The sequence below is a fragment of the Fusarium phalaenopsidis genome, assembly GCF_050370095.1.
Source record: "Fusarium phalaenopsidis strain FUZ10S chromosome Unknown contig_32278, whole genome shotgun sequence".
NCBI lineage: Eukaryota > Fungi > Ascomycota > Sordariomycetes > Hypocreales > Nectriaceae > Fusarium > Fusarium phalaenopsidis.
In genome coordinates, this window is record NW_028145417.1 from 2,467,260 (window position 1) to 2,492,605 (window position 25,346).

The 25,346-nt window shown below is 52.4% G+C and overlaps 9 protein-coding genes and 1 non-coding gene across 10 annotated transcripts; 4 read left to right on the plus strand and 6 right to left on the minus strand.

The window, feature by feature from the left end:
- Window positions 1-642: 642 nt before the first annotated feature.
- On the plus strand, window positions 643-3,697 carry LRP88_01385 (coatomer subunit beta; the record flags this gene model as incomplete). The annotated part of the gene is made up of 4 exons (XM_083238072.1): window positions 643-947; window positions 1,021-1,441; window positions 1,495-3,493; window positions 3,549-3,697. The coding sequence occupies 4 exons, from the start codon at window positions 643-645 to the stop codon at window positions 3,695-3,697; spliced, it is 2,874 nt and encodes a 957-aa protein (XP_083106577.1).
- Window positions 3,698-4,377: 680 nt separating this feature from the next.
- On the minus strand, window positions 4,378-5,395 carry LRP88_01386 (ubiquitin domain-containing protein; the record flags this gene model as incomplete). Its single annotated transcript, XM_083238073.1, has 3 exons — window positions 4,378-4,500; window positions 4,555-5,325; window positions 5,393-5,395. The coding sequence occupies 3 exons, from the start codon at window positions 5,393-5,395 to the stop codon at window positions 4,378-4,380; spliced, it is 897 nt and encodes a 298-aa protein (XP_083106578.1).
- A 2,444-nt stretch (window positions 5,396-7,839) lies between these two features.
- LRP88_01387 (SET domain-containing protein) lies at window positions 7,840-8,996 on the plus strand (the record flags this gene model as incomplete). The annotated part of the gene is made up of 3 exons (XM_083238074.1): window positions 7,840-7,884; window positions 7,941-8,463; window positions 8,530-8,996. 3 exons carry the CDS (start codon window positions 7,840-7,842, stop codon window positions 8,994-8,996), a joined length of 1,035 nt encoding a protein of 344 aa, XP_083106579.1.
- Window positions 8,997-9,443: 447 nt separating this feature from the next.
- LRP88_01388 (uncharacterized protein) lies at window positions 9,444-10,601 on the plus strand (the record flags this gene model as incomplete). The annotated part of the gene is made up of 1 exon (XM_083238075.1): window positions 9,444-10,601. One exon carries the CDS (start codon window positions 9,444-9,446, stop codon window positions 10,599-10,601), a length of 1,158 nt encoding a protein of 385 aa, XP_083106580.1.
- A 521-nt stretch (window positions 10,602-11,122) lies between these two features.
- LRP88_01389 lies at window positions 11,123-11,238 on the minus strand. The gene has a single exon (XR_014475141.1). It is a non-coding gene; the product is annotated as a 5S ribosomal RNA (ribosomal RNA).
- Window positions 11,239-14,184: 2,946 nt separating this feature from the next.
- Window positions 14,185-14,554, plus strand: LRP88_01390 (uncharacterized protein; the record flags this gene model as incomplete). Its single annotated transcript, XM_083238076.1, has 2 exons — window positions 14,185-14,285; window positions 14,344-14,554. The coding sequence occupies 2 exons, from the start codon at window positions 14,185-14,187 to the stop codon at window positions 14,552-14,554; spliced, it is 312 nt and encodes a 103-aa protein (XP_083106581.1).
- A 1,919-nt stretch (window positions 14,555-16,473) lies between these two features.
- Window positions 16,474-17,340, minus strand: LRP88_01391 (uncharacterized protein; the record flags this gene model as incomplete). Its single annotated transcript, XM_083238077.1, has 2 exons — window positions 16,474-17,167; window positions 17,228-17,340. The coding sequence occupies 2 exons, from the start codon at window positions 17,338-17,340 to the stop codon at window positions 16,474-16,476; spliced, it is 807 nt and encodes a 268-aa protein (XP_083106582.1).
- Window positions 17,341-17,755: 415 nt separating this feature from the next.
- Window positions 17,756-18,934, minus strand: LRP88_01392 (uncharacterized protein; the record flags this gene model as incomplete). Its single annotated transcript, XM_083238078.1, has 3 exons — window positions 17,756-18,513; window positions 18,732-18,758; window positions 18,925-18,934. The coding sequence occupies 3 exons, from the start codon at window positions 18,932-18,934 to the stop codon at window positions 17,756-17,758; spliced, it is 795 nt and encodes a 264-aa protein (XP_083106583.1).
- A 35-nt stretch (window positions 18,935-18,969) lies between these two features.
- LRP88_01393 (ATP-NAD kinase-like domain-containing protein) lies at window positions 18,970-21,139 on the minus strand (the record flags this gene model as incomplete). The annotated part of the gene is made up of 5 exons (XM_083238079.1): window positions 18,970-19,014; window positions 19,497-19,835; window positions 19,888-20,882; window positions 20,949-20,999; window positions 21,058-21,139. The coding sequence occupies 5 exons, from the start codon at window positions 21,137-21,139 to the stop codon at window positions 18,970-18,972; spliced, it is 1,512 nt and encodes a 503-aa protein (XP_083106584.1).
- A 940-nt stretch (window positions 21,140-22,079) lies between these two features.
- On the minus strand, window positions 22,080-24,636 carry LRP88_01394 (peptide alpha-N-acetyltransferase complex A subunit NAT1; the record flags this gene model as incomplete). Its single annotated transcript, XM_083238080.1, has 4 exons — window positions 22,080-22,394; window positions 22,468-22,520; window positions 22,571-23,680; window positions 23,733-24,636. The coding sequence occupies 4 exons, from the start codon at window positions 24,634-24,636 to the stop codon at window positions 22,080-22,082; spliced, it is 2,382 nt and encodes a 793-aa protein (XP_083106585.1).
- Between the last annotated feature and the right edge of the window lie 710 nt (window positions 24,637-25,346).

Genomic DNA, 25,346 nt, shown 5'->3' on the forward strand with positions numbered 1-25,346 from the left:
ACAACAGCTTCACCACCAAGGTGTAGACCCTTCACCTTCGACAGCCAGCCACACAGGCTCAGGAATACAACGCCAGGCACATGGAGCTTACCGAACTGCGACAGTAAGGACTCAACTTCACGAAGATTGAAGGTTAAAAACAAGACAATGTTTGCTTAAGAGAGAAACACCAAATTTATAGTCCTCATTGTGTATTTATTCCCATCTCTCTCACAGATCGTCTCAACATTCTCTTGTAACTAATAGCGCCAGCTTTACTTCCCCCTTGCTAATTCACGTGACCGTCAACTCGCTTAGTGCCACCTGTTCGACATGGCGCTGGCAGGACAGATCTTCTTGAAGCTGACGCTGCCCAGAGCTGGCCCAGAATATCAACGGGGATTCTGGCGATACTTGTCGGCGATTGCGCCCTGTGACGACTCAACGAATGGCCCAGACGGACTTTGCTACTTGTCCCGACGAATAGAGCTCCAGAGCTTCAAGCAACAGGCACCCCTGAGCTGAGCCTCCCCACCGCCGACTAGACACCACCTACACCTCCGATCCCACTTCCCACGTTCCCCTTAGAGCCACGTCCCATCTACAACAACCACTACCACCACCACAAATCTTCTCGGCCAGCCGCCGTTGACACTCGTCAAGATGTCTGGCTTTCTCGAGAATGCATACAGTCTCGTCCACCAGGACAATGCGGCCGACGTCCCCACCGTCTCCGATCTGCGCATGCAGCTGGAGAAGGGTACCGACGAGACCAAGGTCGAGACCATGAAGCGCATCTTGACCATTATGCTCAACGGAGATCCTATGCCTACGCTTCTCATGCACATCATCCGCTTCGTCATGCCCTCAAAGTACAAGCCGCTCAAGAAGCTCCTCTACTTCTACTACGAGATCTGCCCCAAGCTCGACAGCAGCGGCAAGTTGAAGCAGGAGATGATTCTGGTCTGGTAGGTCTCCCTTACCCGTGTGCCGATATCCCATTGTCGCATCGGCCGCACGTTACTGACCATGTTCGTGTAGCAACGGTATCCGTAACGATCTTCAACACCCCAACGAATACATTCGAGGCAACACCCTGCGCTTCCTCTGCAAGCTGAGAGAGGCCGAGCTCATCGAACCCCTCCTTTCCTCGGCACGATCTTGCCTGGAGCACCGACATGCCTACGTCCGAAAGAACGCTGTCTTCGCCATCTCTTCCATTTTCCAACACTCGCCTTCCTTGATCCCCGATGCTTCAGAACTCATCGCCACCTTCCTCATGGGAGAGAGCGATGCCACCTGCAAGAGGAACGCCTTTGCAGCCCTCTCCAGCATTGATCATGATGCTGCGCTCTCATACCTGGGGTCCGTTTTCGAGGGCATCCCCAACGCAGAGGAGCTTCTTCAGCTTGTTGAGCTCGAGTTCATCCGCAAGGATGCTGTTCAGAACTCCCAGAACAAGGTCTGTCTCGAATTCGTTGCGACAGGCTTTGCCAAACAACTGACAATTGGTAGGCACGATATCTGAGGTTAATTTTCGATCTGCTAGAAGCTGGCGCATCCACCGTTGTATATGAGGCTGCTTCTTCCCTTACTGCTTTGACAAACAACCCCGTGGCGGTCAAGGCCGCCGCTGCCAAGTTTATCGAGCTGAGCATCAAGGAGGCGGACAACAATGTCAAGCTTATCGTGCTTGACCGGGTCGACCAGCTACGCAAGAAGAACGAGGGTATCCTGGATGACTTGACCATGGAGATTCTTCGTGTCCTCTCCAGCACTGATATTGATGTGCGAAGAAAGGCACTTGGCCTTGCCCTCGAGATGGTTTCCAGCAAGAACGTCGAAGAGGTCGTTCTCCTGCTCAAGAAGGAGCTTTCCAAGACTGTCGACCAGGAGTATGAGAAGAATACCGAATATCGATCCCTCCTCATCCACTCGATTCACCAGTGCGCCATCAAGTTCTCCGAGGTTGCTGCTAGCGTTGTGGAGCTTCTCATGGACTTCATTGCCGACTTTAACAACGTCTCCGCTGTGGACGTCATCAACTTTGTCAAGGAGGTTGTTGAAAAGTTCCCCAGCCTCCGAACTACCATCATTGAGCGTCTCGTCTCTACTCTGGGTGAGGTCCGGGCTGGCAAGGTGTACCGGGGTATCATGTGGATCATTGGAGAGTACTCGCTTGAAGAGAAGGATATCCGCGAGGCTTGGAAGAGAATACGTGCTAGCTTGGGTGAGATGCCTATTCTCGCCTCTGAGCAACGGCTGCTGGACTCTCATGACGATGGCGAGAAGGCTGATGACCACATCAACGGAACCTCTAAGCAAGCCGCACCCACTGGATCCCGCAAGGTCCTTGCCGACGGCACCTATGCCACTGAGACTGCTCTCACCAGCCAGTCTTCGGCTGCTGCTAAGCTTGAAGCCGTCAAGGCTGCTCAGAAGCCCCCGTTGCGTCAGCTCATTCTCGATGGCGACTACTACCTGGCGACTGTCCTGTCCTCCACTCTCGTCAAGCTTGTGATGCGACATCACGAGATTTCCTCCGACAAGGCACGAACCAACGCTCTGAGGGCTGAGGCTATGCTCATCATGATTTCCATCATCCGAGTCGGCCAGTCCCAGTTCGTCAAGGCACCCATTGATGAAGACTCCGTGGACCGAATCATGTCCTGCGTGCGCTCGCTGGCTGAGTTTGAGCAGAAGAAGGAGCTTGAGACTGTGTGGTTGGACGACACCCGCAAGGCTTTCCGTGCCATGGTCCAGGTTGAAGAGAAGAAGAGGGCGGCTAAGGAGGCTTTCGAGAAGGCCAAGACTGCCGTGCAGGTCGATGATGTTGTGCCTATCCGACAACTCGCCAAGAAGAATGCTTCCGACGGACTCGATGAGATCGAGGTGGATCTGGAGCGGGCCACTGGTGGTGAAGGCACTGCTGAGGATCTCTCATCCAAGCTTAGCCGTGTGGTTCAGCTCACCGGTTTCTCTGATCCCGTCTACGCCGAGGCTTATGTCAAGGTCCATCAGTTCGATATCGTTCTCGATGTCCTCCTGGTCAACCAGACAACCGAGACTCTCCAGAACCTCTCGGTTGAGTTTGCCACCCTAGGTGACCTCAAGGTGGTTGAGCGCCCGACCACACAGAACCTGGGCCCTCACGACTTCCACAATGTGCAGTGCACAATCAAGGTTTCATCAACTGACACAGGTGTCATCTTTGGCAACGTTGTGTACGATGGAGCTCACTCCACTGACACCAACGTGGTGATTCTCAACGACCTGCACGTTGACATTATGGACTACATCCAGCCCGCTACCTGCACCGAGACCCAGTTCCGTACTATGTGGACTGAGTTTGAGTGGGAGAACAAGGTCAACATCAACTCGAAGGCCAAGTCGCTACGCGATTTCCTTGACCAGCTGATGGCCTGCACAAATATGAACTGTCTCACACCAGAGGCTAGTCTGAAGGGTGACTGCCAGTTCCTGAGCGCCAACCTCTACGCGAGGAGTGTGTTCGGTAAGTTGCTCCCATCAACATGCTTAAGAATATATCATGCTAACATTTTACTCAGGTGAGGATGCTCTGGCCAACCTGAGCATCGAGAAGGAGGGTGAGGATGGACCCATCACCGGTTTCGTTCGGATAAGAAGCCGATCGCAGGGTCTGGCGCTGAGCCTGGGCTCATTGAAGGGTCTGAACAAGATCGGCTCGACAGCCTAGGCCAGTTGATGACAGTTGTAAGCGCCCGGATCGGATGAGAAGGGTTGCTGCAGCATTGCAAGATTCATGACGATGGTTGGAGCGGAGTCAGGGTCGGAGCATGTTAATGGGTGTTTTCCCACCAAAAGGCTATGCGATGGGTCCCTGGTAGAGTTCAATTGTAAGCAGGTTAGGTAGACGTTGATTCCAAACAAAGGCATATGGTTTTCTATATGGGTCACGGGAGACGGCCAGAGGCGCTTCGATGAGTGGGTGCATGAATTAATGAGTCTATATCATCTTGTACCGCGCAAAGCAACGTCAGGAGCATCATGGGGCAAATGCACGGCGTGTGTAAGAATAGTATTCAAAAGAATATGCAGAAGCAGTCTCAAAGCATGGGCTAAAGAAATATTTGAGTGATAAATCAAGGCTCGCTAGGCCAGTACCGACCAAACTCCAGAAATGACAGACAACAGGAGAAACTGAAATGGGTATTATCCAGACATGGCCAATGACAACAGACCAAAAGAAAGGGGAGGAGTCGTTGATGAAACATTGAGGCGTGTAATTGTAAGGGGAATGAGGGGGAGAAGCTGCTTTGACGTTCGTCTCATCAGAGTCATAATGAGCTGCCGGGTCAGGACACAGAGGATGTCGACGAGCGGCGAGGTGACGACTTCGCACCAGCGATTGGTTTATTACCGGTCGAAGACGAGGGCATTGACCATATGGCCGGTCTGCCAGTTTTGGGCCGAGAGCGACGAGTTCTCCTTGAGAATCTTGCCCAGGTATGCTATCCGGATCTTTTTTGCCGATGCAAGCTGTGAGACAAGTCAGCAAATCCGTTGAACGTTCGAATATGAAGAACAACTTACACCAGCCTCCTGGGCGATCTTCCTAGCAACACTTCGGACCGACTCTGTCTCTGTTATTTGGACTTTGATATCCCGGCCGTTCTCGCTGAGCCTGGCTCGCAGGATCACCTGCTCCCGCACATCTATGACTTCTTTGCCTTTTTCTCGTTTTCTGCCCTCAATCTCGTCGTCATCGTCACTTAGGTCGTCGTCTGCTGCTGTGTCGTCGCCCACTGTCGAAGCATCACCCTTGGCGCCTTCTTGGTCATCCTCTTGCACGTTCCGCGGGTCACAGACAATCCATTCGGGCAGTTGGTAGTAGTTTCCGAGAGCGTCGTACACGCCGTTGGCGAGATTTCCGGTCGGGAGAGATATCTCAGCGGCAGAGAGGATCATTTGGGCCGTCGCAAGGCCGTTGGAGCCGTCATCCTGAGCATCTTGACTCGCAGGGTCCCATAGCACCTTGAGCGCAGCATGAACCGTCTGCCAGATCTCAGGCCTGCCCGTGACTCGCGTATCGAAGAAGTCTGCACGCTCCTGGTCCAACTTTCTCCTGGTCCAGGTACGATCTCGGGAAGTCCATTCGTGCCTTCGCAGAGGCTTATCGATATGCTGATCCAGAGGTCGGTCGTGGCGGCGGCGACGCCGTCTCTCGGCGGGGATTTGAGGCACGGGGCCGCTCACGGCTTCTGGAAGGGCCAGCGGGGGAGGATTGATGGCGCGCGACGAAGCGTTGGGAGCGCCACCTGGGTAAGGCGAGTTAGGGCCTGATGAGCGGGAGAAGCAGCAGCCCTTGAAGATGTCAGCATGGCGATAGCAAGCCTCGCAGGTCGCGGGGAAGAGAAAAGAGGAGTCGCACCATCTTGTCTGAGGGGTTGCGAAGATCGGCGTTGACTTGGGAGGATTGGAGGCGAAATAAGGAAATGGAGACAGAGGGTCGTTGAGATTCAATGACTGGCCATCGCTGGCCAACGTCGGTCGCAGATCGCACAAGTTAGGTTGCTAAGCGTAAAGATGACGAGACGGTATTCAACAGGTCACCCCAGGGTCTAGGCTGTTGTCGGTAGGTAAAAAATGAAGACAGAAAGAAGGAATATTGAAAGCAGGAAGAGGAGCGAGGCTTAGACGCTGGGCGCAGAAGTCGAGTATGAGACTGGAGTTGCCGAAATCCATCCACCTCTGCCTTTGGGGGCGGTCCAAGTACAAGCACTGTAGGGACCAGGGGGAGGCGCAAAAGCGGGACTCGACGAGCCTAAAAAAGGAAACCTCCAAGAGACCAAGCTAAATCGAAGGGTCCTTCTTTGATCGAGTCCTAGCAAGCCTGGGCCTAGAAGCCTCAACAGAGCCCGGAAGCGGCGAAGTCGGAGGCGGTTTTTTGTTGGCGAATTGGTGGGATGAGGAGACGCTGAAGCTGGCGTGGTAATGGTATCTCGTTATTGCCCACAATCTGATTGCCTGCTGGGTAAATTGGTGCTGTTGGTAGATAGGTACAGGTCGGTTAATGACCTTTGGCGCAAAATGGCTGACGACTTAAGAGGGGAAAAGGTTGGAGGAGGATACGCGGCCTTTCCTGTTGGATGATGCACACAGCAGAGCTTATGCACGTCTGTTGATGTAATCCCGAGCTCCAAACCCCAAGAACGACCAACCAAGAGAAGCAAGAACCAAGAGGTGAGAGCCGAGAAGAGGAGAAGCTCTTGGCTTTTTCTTTGCCGGTGGTATCACGGGCATTGGTGGGGGAGGGAGAGGGATTTGAGTAGACGGGCAGGCCGGGGGGTTGAGACTTCGGAGGGGAACCTTGTCTTCGGCTGATCCTTGACTGATGGCATTTTGAGGTTACCGAATGACCTTGCCTGTTGGTCAAGAGGCAGTCATCGGTTCCAACGATTGTGGGACTTGGGAACTGATTGCTTGGTCTGGTGCACGCGTCATGATCTGATGTTGTAGTTCACCTTGACTGTTGCTGGTCTTGCTATATAGGCGCATTGTTACAATGAGTTTTGACACTTCCTAATAGAAATACATACTGTTCTCAGGCATATTCCTGAGGATTAAAGTAAAATTATTATTTCTTTGAGCGATTGTGAGCCCCCCATCGACTGGTGATCATGAGACAATCGATCTCGAAGCTTCGCATCGTTGTCTACGCATCCACGTCATCCTCCAAACTCAAAGACAGGGCTAGCGATAACAGCTTGGTCTCTATCGCTTCTTTATCTGAGAAATGAAATGAGACTTATGTATACCTGCTCCAATGCCTTGTTCAGGTGCTTGTTCTCTGCGACAGCATGCTCAGAAGGACCAAACGAGACGGACTCTAGCAATATGTCGGCTAACACATCAAGTATGCGCTCGGGGCATCCTAGTTAGAGACATACAGCGGAACATGCGATATGAAAAGTTACAAACGCAATCAGCCGTGAATGGTCTACCCCGGCTTTGTTGAGTACTCGGAAAACATTTTCCAGAATCTCGGGTCTAACTGTGTCGACAGGATGAGCTCTCAGCGAGTCCCTGGAAAAACATCTAGAAAGTGAAAACGTTTTCTGAATACTTAAGAGGCACAAAGAAGATTAATTCAACGACCGAATGACATAGATCTCGTCGTCAGAGCTGGAAGCGGAGGAGAGGACATCCCACAATGACCCTCAAACGTTTGATAGCTTGTAGGTGATCACAGGATTCCATTGGGGAATATAAGTGCATCATTGTCAGCCTATTACATATGTCCATTTTGCATCATTGGAGGGTGCCATCCCGTTGTTTATTAGCAGGCTTACATTGTATCTCAAAGGGCTCACATCCATGCAAACGCGACTAAGGGACAAACCAAGCAAGGGCAAGAAACAACTAAAGGCTTCAATTGACATTGAAATAAGTGAGTCGATTCATAGATTCGGTTTTCGGATATGCTACGTAGCGGTAGAAATTTGGTATGCCCTCCTTTACTGAAGCATTGCTTCTTCCATTGAAATGAGTGGCTCTCACCGAGGTGAGTACATCTTCACCGAGGGCACCCACCAATCAGCCACCAGCCTGTCCTACACAAACATCCACCGACTCATTATCCATCTCTCACAGCAAACCCCCTTCGTCAACCAACATTTCGTGTCGCTCCGTACCATCTAAATCAATTATATGACTCGGAGAAGATAAGAGGACCTTGTTTTATGTCGACTCAGTGAAATTTCTCATCGCGAACAATACGATCTGATTCCTCGCATGAGCGCTCCATAGTTCATCAACAACCGCGTTTCGACCTCAGCAGAGTGGATCACTGAGGCACCGTGATCAGGCGCATCTATAATGGAGAAGGCAACCGAGAGGCACTTCTTCTACCATGGGAAAGAGGTGAGTAGTGATCGGCATCGCTCCAGTCATCGCGCCCTTAACTAACCTCATCACAGGGTTATGAGGGCGAACGCGATGGCTGCCACTGGTGTCAGATCCGCTCCTTTCCGACACACTCAACCATCCCCATCACGGTAGTCAATGAAGAAGACTCTGAGTTTCTGCCAGATGACTTCCGCTTTATCAACAACATGGTCCTTGGAGAAGGTGTTGAGCCAGCTGGTGATAGCTTCCGAAGCGGCTGCTCCTGCGCCAACGACGGAGACTGCCAGTATACGAGCTGCCTCTGTCTCGCCGACCTAGCAGAGGATGAATCAAGTGATGATGAAGATGACGACCCGTTTGGGGATCGCATTGACGGCATGGACGTGGATGTGCCAAAGGTCCATAGAAAGGCCTACGCGTACCACACACACGGTTCCAAAGCTGGCCTTCTCCGCTCCAAGTTCTACGACTCCAAGGTGCCAATCTATGAATGTCACCAAGGCTGCTCATGCAGCATTAACTGCCCGAACCGCGTTGTTGAACGTGGCCGCACGATTCCTCTCCAAATCTTTCGGACTGAGGATCGTGGATGGGGTGAGTGATTCTTTGTTTAATTTATTGCTCAGTCTCAGCCTTACAGTTTTCTGACTGGTATTACAGGAGTTCGGTCAACAGACCATATTAAAAAAGGACAATTTGTCGACCGCTATCTCGGCGAGATCATCACGTCGACAGAGGCAGATCGTCGACGGTCCCAGTCGGCCATATCTCAGCGAAAGGACGTCTACCTCTTTGCCCTAGACAAATTCACCGACCCTAGCTCCTACGATCCCCGCCTAAAAGGTCCGCCGCTGGAGGTTGACGGCGAGTTCATGTCGGGCCCAACTCGATTCATCAACCACTCTTGTGATCCCAATATGCGCATCTTTGCACGAGTTGGTGACCATGCCGACAAGCATATTCACGATCTGGCTCTGTTCGCCATCAAGGATATTCCAAAGGGAACGGAACTTACGTTTGACTATGTTGACGGAGTATCGAATGATGGGGAGGAGCCTGAAGGTGATGTAGACCACATGACGCGGTGTCTTTGTGGAAGCAAGAAGTGCAGGAAGTTCCTATGGTGAATCTATCGCAATATCATACCCCTATCACAGCCACGTGGTCATTTATCTTCAGCAAACCAGCCACTATTTGGCTTTCACACATATAAGCTTGGGTCCCACGTGTCTTTGTCTTTTAGGGCTCCTGTCATCTAAGCCTGCTGCCTTCATCTTTGTTCCTCATTGTTGATCATGCACATATCCTACGCCAGAACATCTGGTCTGTCGCCAATATGTCTCTATTCTTTGTTCTAGCCATGGTCTTCCACGATATGTCATAATACTCCTTAGGCTTCCTCATCCATGTTCATTGTTCTTATTAGTGTTCCACCATTGAGTCCCAGGACGGCAAGTGGGAAACACATTAATTTGAGCCAAAGGTGACTACTTATCAATGCTACGGGTCTCTTCTGCGCGTTCTCCCGAGAAATTATCATCGCTACCTTGAAACTCACGCTTCTGCGGCAAACCATGGATTACGAGAAGAGCGCTCTGGGCACTGAGGTCCCTAGATCCTCATCCCCAGAGACTCGCACGTCTAATGACAACGAGTCAAACATGAACACACCCCTGACGCCTGTCAAAGCATCGGAATCTGATACCAACCCGAGCAACGATGGTGAGATAAAGGACACCAACATGGCCAAAAGGCCTTACACGCAAAAGCGTACCACTCCTTGGCAACCAAAGAGGCTGATTGGCCTTACATCACGAGGCGGGGTCCTTCGGAATCAGCACACTCGCCGAGCGTTCCTCCGCCAACAGATGTCCGAGGGCAGACCAGATCCATATCACTCATGGTGCGGCGATCCCTCATGTAAGAAAGACGGACGGGTCTTTATGATGCCCCTCTCATACCCCGTGAATCAGGAGAAGTGCCACGATGGGCTCCCCGTCGAGGACTACTTTCACGACCTCGCCGAAGCCATGGTGATCATGCTCTTCCCAAGACTGAAAAGCCCCGAGGACAAGACCCGCAAGTGCTTTGAGATATTGTCATTCATAGACTCGCCAACTATTCGATCCCACGCTTCGAAGGTGCTGGCTGGGTTTGTATGGCTGGGTGTACACCCCACCGACAAGCAATTCGAGGCGGCACTCATCCGCGCCCGGCCAGTGTTCCTGGACCTCATGTTTGGCGTCAAGACGGCAGAAAGGGTGGAGAAGATACACAGTTACCTGACCGCTAGACGGGTGCAGTTCAAGAAATGGACTCTCCACGACTATATCCTCCGATTTCTCATCTCGGCCGAGCTCTGGCGAGTGCACGAGACGCCCCGGAGGGAGAGCTGGATCATCGGGTCCCGCGAGGCCGTCGGCGAGTTCCTCACAGCGGTCCTCCTCAGCTACCGTCAGCTGTTTATACGACAGTGCTTGGTTACAAAGGACATCAGGCTGGAGGAGGCCTGGGATCAGATCTGGCAGGAGTGGATGGAAAAGTATCCAGTCCCAAAGGTTCTCAAGGAGGATGACGCCGACGACTTTAAACTCAGGGAGAGGGAGGATCTGACGGAGGAGGATGTGCTCGAGCAAGTAGGATATCTCGGAGGGGTTGGGAAGAGCGGGGGAACTTACACCCCAAGTAGGAACAGACCAGGAGAGCCAGATCAGACCGTGTACTTCATGTGAGGTATGGTACTAATAAGGGCAAGGAGATCTATGAGCTTGCAATACGGGAGCTGAAGGAGAGCGTAGCCACGCTGTGTCATTTTTCTCACTCACATGTCTCTTCTTCTGGACTCATTGGAAGTTAAGAAAGGTGTGTGCGTCTTGCTAAATGCTGTATCTTGAACTTCGTCGCATCGTGGGAATAGTCCATAGAAGATGCTGCTACATCTAACAGAACCCCGACCTTTGACTTGACGCACCCAGGGAATATAATGTAATAAAACCTGAATATTCTTTCCTTAGAACTCCCACATTCCTTTTTGCAACCATTGGCTTAGACCTCGCAACATCCTATCAACATTTTAGGGTAGGTATAATTTCCCAATGCTCGTCAACAACGCAGACAAGTCAGGCATCTCTAGTCGCCCATTTAACACCATAGAGACAAGTGATGTAACTCTTCCAAGAAGCAAAACAGTCCCAGAAGATAGATAGACTCTTCTTTCTGCAAAAAGAGAAAGAGCTCTGAAGAGAGAAAAAAACATACAACAGCGGGGATTCGCTGGTCGTCACCGACCCAACTACTAATCCGCCCCTCACCGGCTTATCTATGGGAGAGCGGACGGGATCCCGAGTTCTCCGGTGGGTATGGTCGTATGTACCATGGGAGTTTTCGTTTGGACATATAAGGGCGGTCTGCCAGGGAAATGGCAACACACAGATGGAGCACCAGGCTGAGCACTAGACACCATTGACACTGGGGCATAACATCGCTCCCCTGTCAGCTCCATCTTTATCAAATGTCTCAATAGACACTAAGTGAGGTGATGAGTGACGTTATTTGGCTCCAAACAATAACAAGAGACCACAAGCGCCATCCCTGCAGGAGTATTAGCCTTGCTCCCTTGTACGTGATGGCTTCTGCTGGCCTTGACTCGGTATTCGGGATCGACCACCCCCTCGTAAACGTTCACTCGCACTTACCATAAAGCCAAGCGAATCCAGATGCCAAGGACGGTCTATTTCCTGGGGTACTACCCCGTAACGGAGTTTGGCTTTGAAATAAGTGATGCGGTTCGGACACCGACCTCTTGCTGGATCTGCACTTGTATCACATCTATGGCCGAAGGCGCCCCGTGAACCAATTAACACATTCCAAGAGGGAGATTGGGCAATAAAGATGCAGTTCAGCAGCTCGGTGAATGCGGAAGCAGCAAAGCTATATCCGAGAATGTCTTGCCTCGGCAACCGATAGTTTCTCCGCAAGCCTCTAACATGCACTTGCTTCCAACGACCTATGAGCTTGCTGACAATAACTCAGCGGTCAGGCACATTGGCATCTGTTGAAACGCGTCTGGCTTGAAGAAGCAAGATGTTATCTAACCGGGCCGCCCATGCTTCATGCTGCCGGGAAGGGGGGTGTCCACTGCCGGCCCGGAAGACGGAGACGTCCGTCTGGGGAACGCACAGGTTTGAAGAGGAGAGCTGTTGGTTTCACTTGCTGTTCAGCAAGCCCAGATCACTTGAATTGAGGCCATGCTGGCTGCAGGAGGATCAAAGTCAACGGCGGTGGTTGCAGCGCAAGTCGCGGGGGATGGCCACGGGACGGTCCAATGAAGGACATGACGGACAAGCTGGGCGCAAAACGGGGGCATGCAGCACACACTGTATTGATCGGCAGTTTGGCGTTGCGTTGTTTGTCGTCTTCCGTCTCAAAAATAGTCGTGGTGATATCCTGATGTCTTGAATAGGAAACGATGTGATGGTGGCACTGAGGCTCTTCAAGACGGATACAAGCTTGATGTGCCTGGCGGTGGATGCTGTGGACAACGACCCGCCATGACTCTGCGGTCTCGTGGAGCCATGATCGAATTGCTTAGCCTAGACCCTGGGATTCCCCATCGTGGCTGCAGGATTGAAGGAGGCTGAAGCGCCGTGACGAGAAGCGGCATATGAATGCGGATACGAAAGGGGAGCAACACCGTCTTTAGTTTTGTTCTTTGCTGTAAAGGATTTTTGCATTGATCGACCCTGCGATGATCTGGTCGGTGAGGATAGTAACTCTGCAGAGTTAGTAGATCAGTGGTAGGATCCCGTTTGGATTGGCGGCAGGGTGGCTTCTTGCAGATGGCCAGTCGCATGTCTTGTCGCGTCTTGACGCGCGTGGAGGGACGGCTGAAAACGTGTACACAACGGGGTGCGCGTGCTTGTGCTAGCATCGAAAGAAAAGAAGGTCTCGTTATTAGAGATTGTGAGCCAAGTGAGCCAAGAGTGTGACCGGGAAGACATAGCAGCATGGGTATGAGGTGCAGTAGGGAAATGCGGGGAACTCGGAAAGTGACCGAGTAAAAGTACGTAGAAATCAATAAAACAGCTGCAGAGGCCTATCTCTCTCGTTGTTTGAGAACAGACGTGTCAAGGATTGGGCGAGATGGTTGAGATGGAAGACGAGATGTGCCACGATGTGCCACAGATGCAGATGCAACAGGGCGAGGTGGTGGCGCCACAAAAACCGGGGAAGAGCAAGGAGCAACAGAAGCAGAAGGTCCAGTGACACACGAGACGCTGGGTGCCACTCGCCAGCGATTCCAGAGCGGCAGTCAAGGGCAATTTAGGGGATTCCCTCTGAGCAAACTGGCCACCCAGGGCCCGAGAGAGACCATGGTGAGGTCATGGTGGTGAGACAGCCAAAGGGAGCGCCCCGCATTTGGCCGCATACGGGTGCCTTCCCTGGCGGTTGCATTGCCGTGGTCGAATGTTTTCCCCTCTGGTTTTCCAGGGGCCTCCCCTTGCCAACGTTGCGGAGCGAGATCTGGGGCAGCAAAGGGCGAAAACGCATTTCCCGAGTCCAGCCGATAATGGGTTGATTGCTGTTGAAGTTATCGTCATCTCGAACAACAGCATCTTCTGTCCTCCTGAGCCTCTCTGGCGGCACGCCCGGCATCACCATCATCATCAGGAGCACATCTTTGCTGGTCTCGGTGTAAAAAGCAACCCTCGTCGACTGCACAAGCTGCGAATGTGAAGATGCAGACCTGTCCAATCCCATCCTTCCCGACCCCGCCATTTTCAAGTTCCATCCCGCAATCGTGCCACACCCTCCAGACAGCTTTCCCCACTCTCTAAAACTCCCGTCCAGTCCCAAGCTCACGGGTGTCTTTACGCTTTCCAGACCAACAGGGCAGATCTTCCACTGTCCCCTAATTCTCCAGGCCGTTCCCGGGCGAACCCTCCACTCTTCTGCTGTGCAGTAGGCGTCTGGGCACCTGATCGGCCCCAGTGCCGCACTCACACCCCCGCCCCACAGACCAAGCATCGCCCATCGCCGCCATCCCCAGGCGTCTGTGGTTCGATCATCAGCGTCAGCCAGGCCACCAACTCCCGGGCCCAGTCGGCTATACACTCAGGGAAGACCAGGTTCACCTCGAGGAGTTATAATAACTTCCATGCCCACCCCCAACACTTTTCGTAGCTCCTCCCCCATCAATAGACTAGTATTGCGGCTTATTTACCGAATCCATCTGTCACCTACCTTGCCCTTGCCAAGACCCAAGACAAACATCCATCCATAGACTCTACTTGACTTTCTTTTCCTCCTTTCACAATGATCCAAGTTCCTCGACAGTCTTTTTCCACCGCCGCCCGTGTCCACCCTAACATCGTCCCTCACCTTCGACCCCAGAGAAGAATGCCCTTTGGCAGGTGGTAAGTAGTCTTGTCACGCGACTCATCTCATACACAAAGGTGCTGACCACCATCCCAGGGTCAAGCCCGTTGGGGCCGTTCTGGTCGTAGGCTACGGCGTCAAGACCTACCTTGACATGGTTCAAACACGCCGCATGGCCCAGATTGAGGCCATGGAACGCGAGAATGCCGCCTTCAGGGAGCGCAACGAGACCCTCATGAACATGTACGGCGACCGATCCAGTCTCAACGAGCTCGAAAAGGCCATCGAGTTTTACGAGAAGCGATAAATCATCACGCCCATGACAACCAAAACATACACCATAAAACAACATAAAAAAGAACCAACCTGGATGGGATTCTCGCCATCCCTTAGCTACCTGTTTGAAGCGACACCACCCTGGAAACGGGTCGGCCTCGGAATTCACTGCACGGATATCACGACGATTTGAAGGCATCAGTCGGCATTTGCATGGAACGGCGTTTAAAGGGATACCACTTGCGGGATTATCATTTGAGAATGGCGGAATATTTTGGTGTTTTTTCACCTCGCGGCTCGGAATCACATCGATCCTCGGTCATCGTCGACACCCCAAGAATATGGGACATCTCAACTCGGAGCCGACGGCCTCGGTGATCATATGCCCGGCTACTGGATATGGAAGACAACGCCGTATAGAAGAGATATTCAATGCGACAGTCCAGATCCATCCTCTCGTTTCATTTCACACATCGTCAACAAACCTTTTTGCCTATTCACTGACTTATTCCATCCCCTGATTTTTTTTTCTTACCCTCGGTCCTCCGTCGTCTTGCTCCGTCAGACGTCATGCTCCTTTCGCTGGATCATAGGCCGAGGTCTTGAGCCGGCTTACACTCCCGACCGGTCTTTTAGCCCGATTGCCCCCACTCCCCGTCCTCCTCCACCAACTTCTCTTAGCCGGCGTTTGGCCCGAAGCCCTATCAGGGCAAGCCATGCCGTTCCGAAGGGACCACTTTGGACGAGGTCGAGCCTCTGTTTTCCTGGCTCTCAGCCCGCGGTGATTGAAGTCCATTACGTCTCACCTGGCACCGGGGTTCTTGTTCCGCGATTTTATACGATGACGATACGAAATGGATCAATTTTTACGCATTGTCCTCGAGTTTGAGCCGAGGAATTCCTTGCGTAATCAGCGAGAGAAGATGGGAAAGAAATGCTGGGCATCTCTGGAGCCCCCTGTGTGTTGACCTCATTGCATCAAGATTGGGGGTGGATGGATGGGGGGATTGGATGATAGCTCAGATCCAGGAACGAGCGAATGTTCCAAGACATTAAGCATCAAATAAACACCATACAATCAATGACTGGCATGTGCAGCTTCGAGATTATTTGCGCGATCCTCTTGATTGGTCAACCATTCGGTGGGAAACCCGAGCTTGCATCCCATGGACGGTATCTACGTCTTAGCCAGCAGCCTCCGCCGGGACCCTAGCCGTAGAGCCTCAACGATACTCGAAGCGAGGGCTTTTGAACAGGGCGCATCGCCATTAAGCTAATCGAATTGCATGATTTAGCATGATGTCGGGATTACCTAGAAGACAGATCGGTTCAATCACAACTCAGTACCGTATAATCCTAAACTTATCATAGTTGAATCATAACCTCATCGCATTGTCGTCCTGACACGGCGAGGTAAAAATGCGTAGTGAATGATAAGTCCTTAGTAAGTGCTGTTAGAGTCCTAGCCAAGGTGACTCTCGTGAGTGAATGTACAGTTGAGTTGACAATTTCCCATAGATGAACGGTCAGCAATGAAATCGATGGAATGGCCTCGGAGGCTATTTTGGCTGTGAAGTTGGTCTAATATGTCGAGATTGCTTGGCAATCAATCTACCGACGCAGCTATTTCACAGTTGGAACTGGACACTCGCTTCTTGTTTGACTTGGATTCACCTATCGTAATTCACTGTGAGCTGCGTTCAAACATTCACTACATACTAGGAATCATGTAAAGACGAAAGCTTTCATTTTATATACGTTGCCCTGGATGGATGCTGCCCATATCGTTCTCAACTTTGCTTGGGCCCGTATATCTACCCCATGACCCTTGATATCAGGCAGTTTACATTCTCAATAACCATCCATCCACACCACTTTCTCAGAGTATCTCAAATCCACAGTCACATCCTCCTCTGAGACAACCCTGTGAATAAACCAGAGGCCCCAAGTTTAGGGATCCTGAGCGCTAGGACCGGACAGCTCCTTGCGCTTGAGCTTGCGGCTACCCTCGAGCTGAAGAAGCTTGAGCGCAAAGCCACGGGAGACGTGGGCGACGAAGCGGGGGTGGTCGTCGAGGGTGCCCGTGGTCATGCTGTTGGACCAGACGCCGTAGCTGACGGCCTCGCAAAAGTAAGAGACCATGCGGTTGCCCATGTCGCGCTGCGCAGTGTTCTCCTGGTAAAGGGCCTCGTACGCGGCGGCAAAGTCTCGCATGAGCAGGCGCTGGATAGCCTCGTCGCCGTGGGTGCGGAAGAGAGCGCGGTGTCCGTCTCCAATGGCAACGTCGATGCACTCCTCGATGTAGTCGCCCATCTTGGTGCTGATGAAGCGGTCGCAAAGCTTGTAGACCTCAACCCACTCACGGAGAGGAGTTCTGGCCGCAGTCATCTCAGGGTTGGTCGCGGGGCGAGGAGTCGTATGGGGGACCATGGAGACGTGGCTATAAGCGACGCCGAGGTAGAGACCAAGGTATCGGGGTTGGATATCATCGTCATCGTCGCCAAAGTCGATCACTCGCTTCTTGGCCTCGACGAACTGGCTGTTGAGGCAGCCGTCGAAGTACTCCGAGGTCTTGGTGAGAACGCTCTTGGCTACCTGGAAGGTCTCTCCCTTCACCTTGAGCTCAATAACCTGGTCTTCGCCCCTGGGAAGCGCAAACATGTTAGTGACAAGCGCTGGTAAAGATGTACAGAAGCAGACGTACTTGAGCAGCCATGAGGTGCGATAGTCGGAAAGAGCATTGAGAGACTGCTGTGCCACTGGCGAATCCTCCTTGCGAGGTCGCGAAGATCTAGCTCTCTTTCTGGGAGGAGCCATGGTGAGATCGCGGGTGCTCCAATGAGGTCTTCTGGTGACAGCTTTCGAGTGCCGAGTGAAGGAAAGAGTGAAGTTGGCGTTCACTTCTACCTGCAAGTCGGTAAGAAGTTGAGTGAAGAGCCTGGGCTCCATTCGGAATTGTCTGCGTTTTGATGAACTGGGGCCGTTTCCATACAATACCTTCATATTCAAACAGATCATCTCTCAAAAATGGCCGAATGGGTATTCTGATGCGTTGGATAAAAGGTGGGTGGTGAGGTTGAGTTGTGGATTCCCAATCAAGAAAGAAGGGAAAACAAGAGATGCAAACGCTGCAGATTATTATTGAAAGTTGAGAAATCTGCCCGAAGATGAAAAGATCGCTCACTTCCAACGTCTTTTGTTTGAATATTCGCTGACATGCCACAAACGCACCTCACTTCTTCTTGATCCTTCGAATGGTCACCTTTTCGTCTTCTAGCTCCCAGCCAACACTGTCCTTCTCTTTCAGCTCATCCCACTTGCGGCCGGTGCAAAATTCCAAGAACGGTAGATCCACGTTAAGGTACGAGGCTCCAAAACATTTCAGGGTATGAAGCCTCATGTCGTCGTCTGCCCATTCCATCAGCTTGCTGAATGGCAGGTCCACCTTGTACTTGATGTTCTGCCAAGCGACATAATTGTCATGGGCAAGTGCCCTCAGTATAACATCTAGCTTTCTGTTCTTGATCTTGAAGTCGTTTCTGATAGAATATGCCTCGGCCAGGTTCTTGCGCCGGCACGCGGCATCTAGGGCGTAGTAGGAAGCGATTTCCGCGAGCTCACCGTGTGGCATGTTGTGCCATTTGGCGATGTATCGAAGGAGGTGAAGCATGGCAGGGTGGTATGATTCGGGGTGCTTGACAAATATCGACAACCGAATAGAGAAGATGTAGGCCTGGCAGGCGAACTCATCGGCACGCTTACTGGCCACCAGGCCCTCTCGAAGTTTCCGAAGCGCCATAAGAACGTCCTGAAGCTCCTTGGTGTTGCTGGGATTCTGAAGAGCCGCCTTCATAGAGTCGGATGGACCGCTGGGCGGAATAATTGGTTGAATCTCCTTGGAAGGCTTTGCTGAAGCCGAAGTCGAAGATTCAGCGACGGTCGGAAGTGAGGCGGAAGACGGTAGACGGGAAGCATCGCTGGAAGGCCCCGCTATTGATAATGATGCAAGCCTCTCTGTAGCAGCTGCGACTCCGGTAGACTGTACCGTTGTTCCTCGTGGTTGCTTAGGAGTGGGTTGTCGGGGGGCTGAAGCCAAGGCAGCGTCGACTGCCCTTATATCAAGCGAATCTAACCTTCGTAACAACTCGTCTCTCTCGCCCGCATCCGTACAAAAGGATAGAAAACGCCTTATGATCTGGTTGTAGTACCATTTCTGAGTCTCTGAGCGTAGTAACCTGGTCCTTGATTAGCGGGATTGCTCATCGTCCAGCCCAAGGGGCCATTGTCCCCTCTGATGGACTGATCAAGCATCTCCCCGCGCATACCTTCCATCTCCCTTGGAAGGGTAACCAACACTCTGCAACGGATCTTGTTCGACAGGCTTTAGTCTCCCCCAAGGACCAGAGGGCATCCTGTTTCCTCGTCGACGCATCTCGTGATCGAGCTTCAGTTGCGCACAGGAGATTTGCAGCTGTGATCCGGTTCCTGATGCTCGTAGGCGTCACGGGGGGTCTCGTAACGACAGTAGATTGTAATGAAGGGTGGTTTTTGAAGAAGTTGGGTCTAGAGATAACGGCAAAGAATGAATGAAGATGCTTTGAAGGAGGTTTGTGGTGGGGTAGCTCTCGAGCTGGATATGGAGGTCGCGCTGACAGCCCCGCGATCCACAGTCGTTCCTGCATCCTGATTTGACATGCTACTCACCAAAGGGCATTAACAAAGAGGTCTAATCCATTCACTTGGAAGTTGCGTCAAGTCTTTGATGAACCAAGAATTTGAAATTATTTATTGTTTGAACCTGAGTTGGTTTTTATTCTTGCCAAGAGAACATGCTCTCTTCCAATGGGTATCATCGACTTCAGCCCCCCTCTCATTCCTCCTAATTACCTCCTCGACTCTCTCATACTTGTGTTAGAATGTGTGTTTCCAATCCGTTCTTACATTCAAGCGTGAATTCGGTCCGACAGGGCCACCTTGTCCCAGTTCGCAGGGCCCTTAGCCTCATACTTGCCGGCCTTGGAGATGACCCTTCCAAGGCCCTGGTGTATCTCGGCCTGGATAGGTCCAAACGGAATCTTTTCACCGTCGATGCTGATGAAGCCGTCATCCTGGTTTCGCGGGATGATTCGGTACGCCGTAATCTTCTTGTACGTGACATGCGGGTTGTCAAACAGCTTCTCGGCCTCAACGTCAAGAAGGACCCTAATCGCCGTGAAAGGAGGCAAGTCGCCATCAATAGTGACGAGGTCCATGCAACCATCCGAAATCAGCGAAGCGGAGAAGAAGTTGGCATCGGGCGACATGTATGCCATCTGAGCAAAGTTAGCTTACGTTATTGGCCATCGACGGCTCAGAACGACTTACGTTACCGGCATAGAACGTGCCAATCTTGTCGTAGGGAACGAGTTCCCACCCCTCAGGAAGGTCATCTTGAACTGTACCATACTTGAGCGCAGGCAGGCCTTCACTTTCCGCAGGCGCTGTCTCGGCCAGCGCAGTCAGGCTGGTGGTGCTGGCGTGGTGCTTGTAGTGCGCCTTGACACCCTCCTTCTCGTCAATCTCGACCTTTACGGCCAAGTCACACGGATAGCACGTTCTCTTGAACATTCGCTGTAAGACTCCAACCTCAAATCGTGCACTGCCCATCCATCGAAGGTGTTCAGTACCCAGGTCACTCTCGGCGATGATGCCCAGGGTCTGGGACAGGAACGAGATAATGCGGTTGCTGCCGGACGTGACCGAGACGAGATCCATCGAAGTTACCACGCCCTTGATGATAGCGAGGGCAGCAAAGGAGGCCCGATGGGATCCATAGAGGTTACAAGAGAAAGCGTTCCCTGAACCGCAGGGGATGTGGCTAACAGCAATCGAAGCGAGCGCCTTGGCAGCATCAGGTCGCTTCGCAAGGCCATTGAAGATCTCGTGCGGCGTTCCGTCTCCCGAACAAGCCATGATTGTATCGTACCTCGATAGGTCGGCCTTTTCCGCAAGCTCAGTGGCCTCGCCGCCGCGCTTCAGGATGACTACATCGAGCTGCAGTCTAGCAGCGTCGAAGAGCGGCTTGACCTCACTCTCCCACTTCTTTACGGCACCTCCGGGGCCAGAGTTCGGGTTGATCAAGACATATGCGCGCTTCTGGGGAGGCGCATCGCCGTATGCGCGCGATAGGAGGGTCTTGACGAAGCTCTCGGGGGAGGTGCCGCTTCCGGCCTCGTCCGGCACCGCGAGCGCAAATGACCATTTCCCAGGCTTGATCAACGTTTTCGAAGCGTGTATGGCATAGTTGACGGTGATGCGATTGTCGGAGAGCTCGGCCCAGAGAACGTTGTACAGTGGAACACTGTTCTTCGAGACGGGTCCTGGAGGGAGACGGGATCAGCAGCTGGCCTCACCAGCACAACGTGACGGTCCAAAGGGAGTCTTACGAGAAGAAAGGGGGCTACAAGATGAGCGGCCCGACTTCTTTGCAACAGGGTCTGGTTATTATCAGTAAAAGGAGGGAACCTCCACAGGTATTCTCCGAGGCATCCGCACCGCTGAGCTCCAAAGCATCGACGCCAATCGTCAGCGTCTTCTTGCCCTCCAGCAGAAGCTGCATTCCAACTCCTTCGTCCATTGTCCTGTCGCTCTCCATCGCCATTCCGAAAGTAAAGTGTCTCGGCGATAATTGTGTCTTTGGAACGTTTTGCGCGATCACATGGAAAATACAAGGATCGTGTTGTTGATGTTGCGCGGCTGTTCGTAAGCTCGTCAAGCGATGCGCGGCGTCGCAAATCAGAGACGGGAGAAGGTACGCTTAAAGAGCGGACAAAGTAGGCCAAGAAGAGAGCGATATCGGAAAAGTGAATTCGAGCCCCAAATCGATAAGGGAAGAAGGAAAAGGGGTCGGAGGAGAAAAGAAGGACAATTAAAGAAGGTGTTGAATCTGGAGAGTTGTGCCGTGCCCGTAGGTAGAATGGAACGGGGTCGGACGCTGCGGATATCCGTTGCAGGGCGGGCGTCCGCGGGGCGCGCTTCCGAGATTGGTGCCCCCTTGAAATGCCTGCAATGCGATAACTGTTGCAGCAGCGTTAACAAGTGGCTGCTGACGGCGGTGTATGACTTTTGTGAAGACGAATCACTGCTCGTCAACATTTTCTCTCCTGCGACATGCCTGGTGCCGCGTGTGGATGGATACTGCGACAAGTGCTTAGCTCAGACCTGGACCCAGGTTGAATCCTCCATAGCAGCCCAGATGAGGATTCCATACCCATAAACAGCATCAAACATGCAGGTGAGATCATCCTATACATTGGTATATACCTTGATCACCAAGACTGGTATGCTCGTTCTACAGGGCGCCTCGACTTTTCCGTATGTTCCCAAAAACTCCAAGTCCCCATCGTCTGTCTCCATGAGGATATCCATACGCCAGTCTGCCACCCTTCACCTTTTCCGCCCAATGCTCTGCTGCGCTATAAGCCCCATGGTCAGAACGTAACATCATAGCTCTCATATGCTCTCAGTGCTACATGCATGATTCAAACACCATCCATCTTTTTGTGTCTCCTTTGCGCTTAAGCAAGCCTAGTCACATCGGGAAACTTTGCGAGAGCCGCCTTCTTGAACGCCTCCACCTGTGAGCTCTTCCAGCTCTTGAGCACCTCCAAGCCCTCAATAGCATCAGAATATTCAACATTGGGAATTTCTAGAATTCCAGTGACCGCCTCCTCGCTCTTGGCCTTGTCCTGGCCTAGTAGCCTCTGCGTCTTGATGGCGGACAGTACGTGACGAGGACTGCTCTTGTTCGCAGATAGGAACTCGTCGTTGTAGGCGGCGAGGTCCGTAGAAGGCTCAATAGCCTTGAATTCAGCCTTTAGCACCTCAAGAACCTTGGGCGGAATGTCGGTGGCTGTGTTCAGGAGATGTCGGAACGCGACAGTCTGCTCATGCACACGAGGCGACTTGGGGTCGAGTGCCAAGGCCGCTGTGAGGCAGTGGAGCGCAAGGACATACTTCTCTGCAGAGGAATTAGTGACTGGTTTCCCAAAAACAGCATTTGACTTACTTCGGCGCATGTAGACCTCGAAACCAGCGAACTGGGCGTCGATGTTCTTGGGGCTGAACTGGAGCAGGGGGGCGATAAACTTCATAGCCTCTCCAAGAGGGTCAGTAGTCTCGGCCAACTTCAGGCCTAGAGGATCATCGTCCTTCTTCTTTTCCTCTCCATCCTTAGTACCCTTGTTAGGATCCTGCTTAGCTTGCCTCTCAGCAGCCTCTCGCTCCAGGCGCTGCTGTTCCTTCTTGGCCTTCTTGGCCGCCTTCTTCTTGGCGAGGGCGTCCTCTTCGGTTTCATCCTCGGCACCGTTGACTCCGTTGGCGGAAGGCTTGTCCGCTAGCTTCAGGTAGACCTCAATTGCATCTAGAGCGGCACGAGAGAAGAAGGGGTGGTCGCGAACGTGGTCCTCCCATCGAATCATGTCGACGTAGGCTCGGATCTGTCCCTTCCTCAAAGAGAAGCTGTGGAAATCAAACTGATCCTCATGCCAAACATCAAAGATGTTGGCGATCTGTTGGAATCTCTTGAGGGCGAGTCCAATGTTTCCCTGTCGTGCGTATGCCTCGCCATCCTCAGTCAAGAACCAGATAGACTGCATATCCAAAAGGTCTGCCAGAGGGCCGCCAACCGTCTCTGCGCGGGTGAAAAGACCGACCGTCTTGAGTGCCTTTTCGTTTTGGTTGTTGCGGAGCTGGTACTTCGCGGCCTTGGTGTTGATGTATCGATCCTTGAGATCAAGCTTTCTGGCACGATCCATAGTTTCAGCGGCCTTTCGCAGGTCCCCGCTGTGCTTGATAATTCGGGCCTTGGTCATGCAAAAGTCGACACTCTTAGGATCCTTCTCGATAGCCTTGTCGATGTACTCAGTGGCTTTGGTCAAATCGCGGCTCAGGTGATAATTGTAATGCTGCGCCAGGTAGTAAAGTCCTGCCGCCTCTCCCTTGTCCTTACTTGAAGCATCGGAGTTTTGGGAGCTAAGATACTTTTCAGCAAGCTCACGGAGGGTATCCTTCTTGAAAGAATCAGAGTAGAGGTGCTTCAAGTTAGCAAATGTCGACGGAACACCCTTGTTGAGCATCAGGGTCAGGTAGGCCTCAGCAGCCTGCTTGAAATCATCGCCTGTAGTCTAGTCAGCTTCTGCGCAAGAGCCAGAAGACACTCTAGCACTCACCCGTGAGGAAGTCGAGGGGCAGTCGGCGGGCGGCGTCGCATCGAGGGGACTTCTCGGCATACTCGTCATAGATAGCCTTTCGAGCCTTGGTGTCTTCCTTAGGAATCTCAAGAACCTCAAGTAGCTTCTCATAATAATGGGGATGCTCTGAGTTGCGGTCGAGGAGCGCCCGATAGGCCTCGGCGGCCTTTTCCTTTTGGCCCAGCTTCTCCAAGTACTCAGCACGAGCTTCCAAAACGGCCAATCGATCGAGGTTTTGCTTCGCTGCGGTATTAAGGTGCTCGAGAGCCCGCTCGTAATCTCCTTGCTCCGCAATGAGGAAGTTCTTGTACATGATGGCCTCGGAATGCTCCACGTCGAATTTCGAGGGCGTGGTCTTGAGAGTTCCCTCATAGGTAGTCATGACCTTCTCAGCCTCGGCAGGGTTTCCAGAAAGATGGTGGGCAATGGCAAGCGCCGTCCAGCTTTGGCGCATCTGCGGTCGGGCCTGGAGCATGGCAGTTCGGCTCTGGATGTAGCCAGCATAATCGCGGCACTGGATCTGCAGGATAGCCAGGTCTCGCTGAATCTGTGACGACTCCGGTTCTAGCCGGAGAGCAAACTTGTAGGCCTTGATAGCTTCCTCGAAGTTCTTGGTCGCCCGGTGCAAAAGACCATACACGTGCCAGCAAATGTGCGACTTCATATCCATCGTCAGAGCTTCCTTGCCCAAGGCGAATGCCTCTTCCGTCTTGCCCTGCGCGTTCAAGATCAAGGCCTTCATGGCGGTGGTGTCTCCATGCTTGGGGTGCTTCTTGAGGATAAGCTCTGCGGACTTCAGTCCACGCTTGTATTGCTTGTCCTCATAGTATCGGATGACGGAACGGAAGAGGGATGCCTCTTTCGAGGGGAGAGGTTGCGGCATCGTGGATGTGGGTGACTATCGATCGACTGGAGAGTCAATATGGTACACGGGAAGTATTGTCGGGAGCAAGGTGCTTCGAAGTCTGGTTCCGCTGTCGGCGATCACGAGCTGTTGGACGGCCAGTCAGGGTCGAATGAGGGGCGTCCTGTGCGCGAAGCGGTGGAAGGTACAAGGAAGCTTCTAAAGGGCGGGATCAAGCTTGCCTCGTAGAAGTGAAGGAAAATGAAGGGCAAAAAGTCAGCTTCCTTGACCAAGCTATGGAGGGGTGATGTTTACGGCTCAAGGGTACTGTTGCGAAATGGAGTGGACAGCAATTCGTGCGGTAGGTCGGTAATTTCTCGGGGCTGTCTCTGGTGGGCTGCTGTGAGGTAGTGGTGATTTTGGCGGGGCAGCCAGGATCCATGACTCTGTCCAGCTCTGCTCATTGAAGGCAACAATCGCCTCCGTATATGAGGAGAAAGAGGCCAATGAGTTGGGTAAATCTGTTCTTAATGCTGAAAAATGTGAATGATAATTCGTAGCTGTGTAACGGGCATGCCAGCCTGTGAATTACACAAGTCGAAATTTGACCTGTTGCCTGATCCAGGGCTCTCATGAACCTACACGGATGACCATGACGACCACGAAATCGTAATCTTGATCTTCATTTTATTGTGTCGAAGAGTTTCGTATAATAATATTCATCGTACAAGAGTTGGGTCCTCTATCAT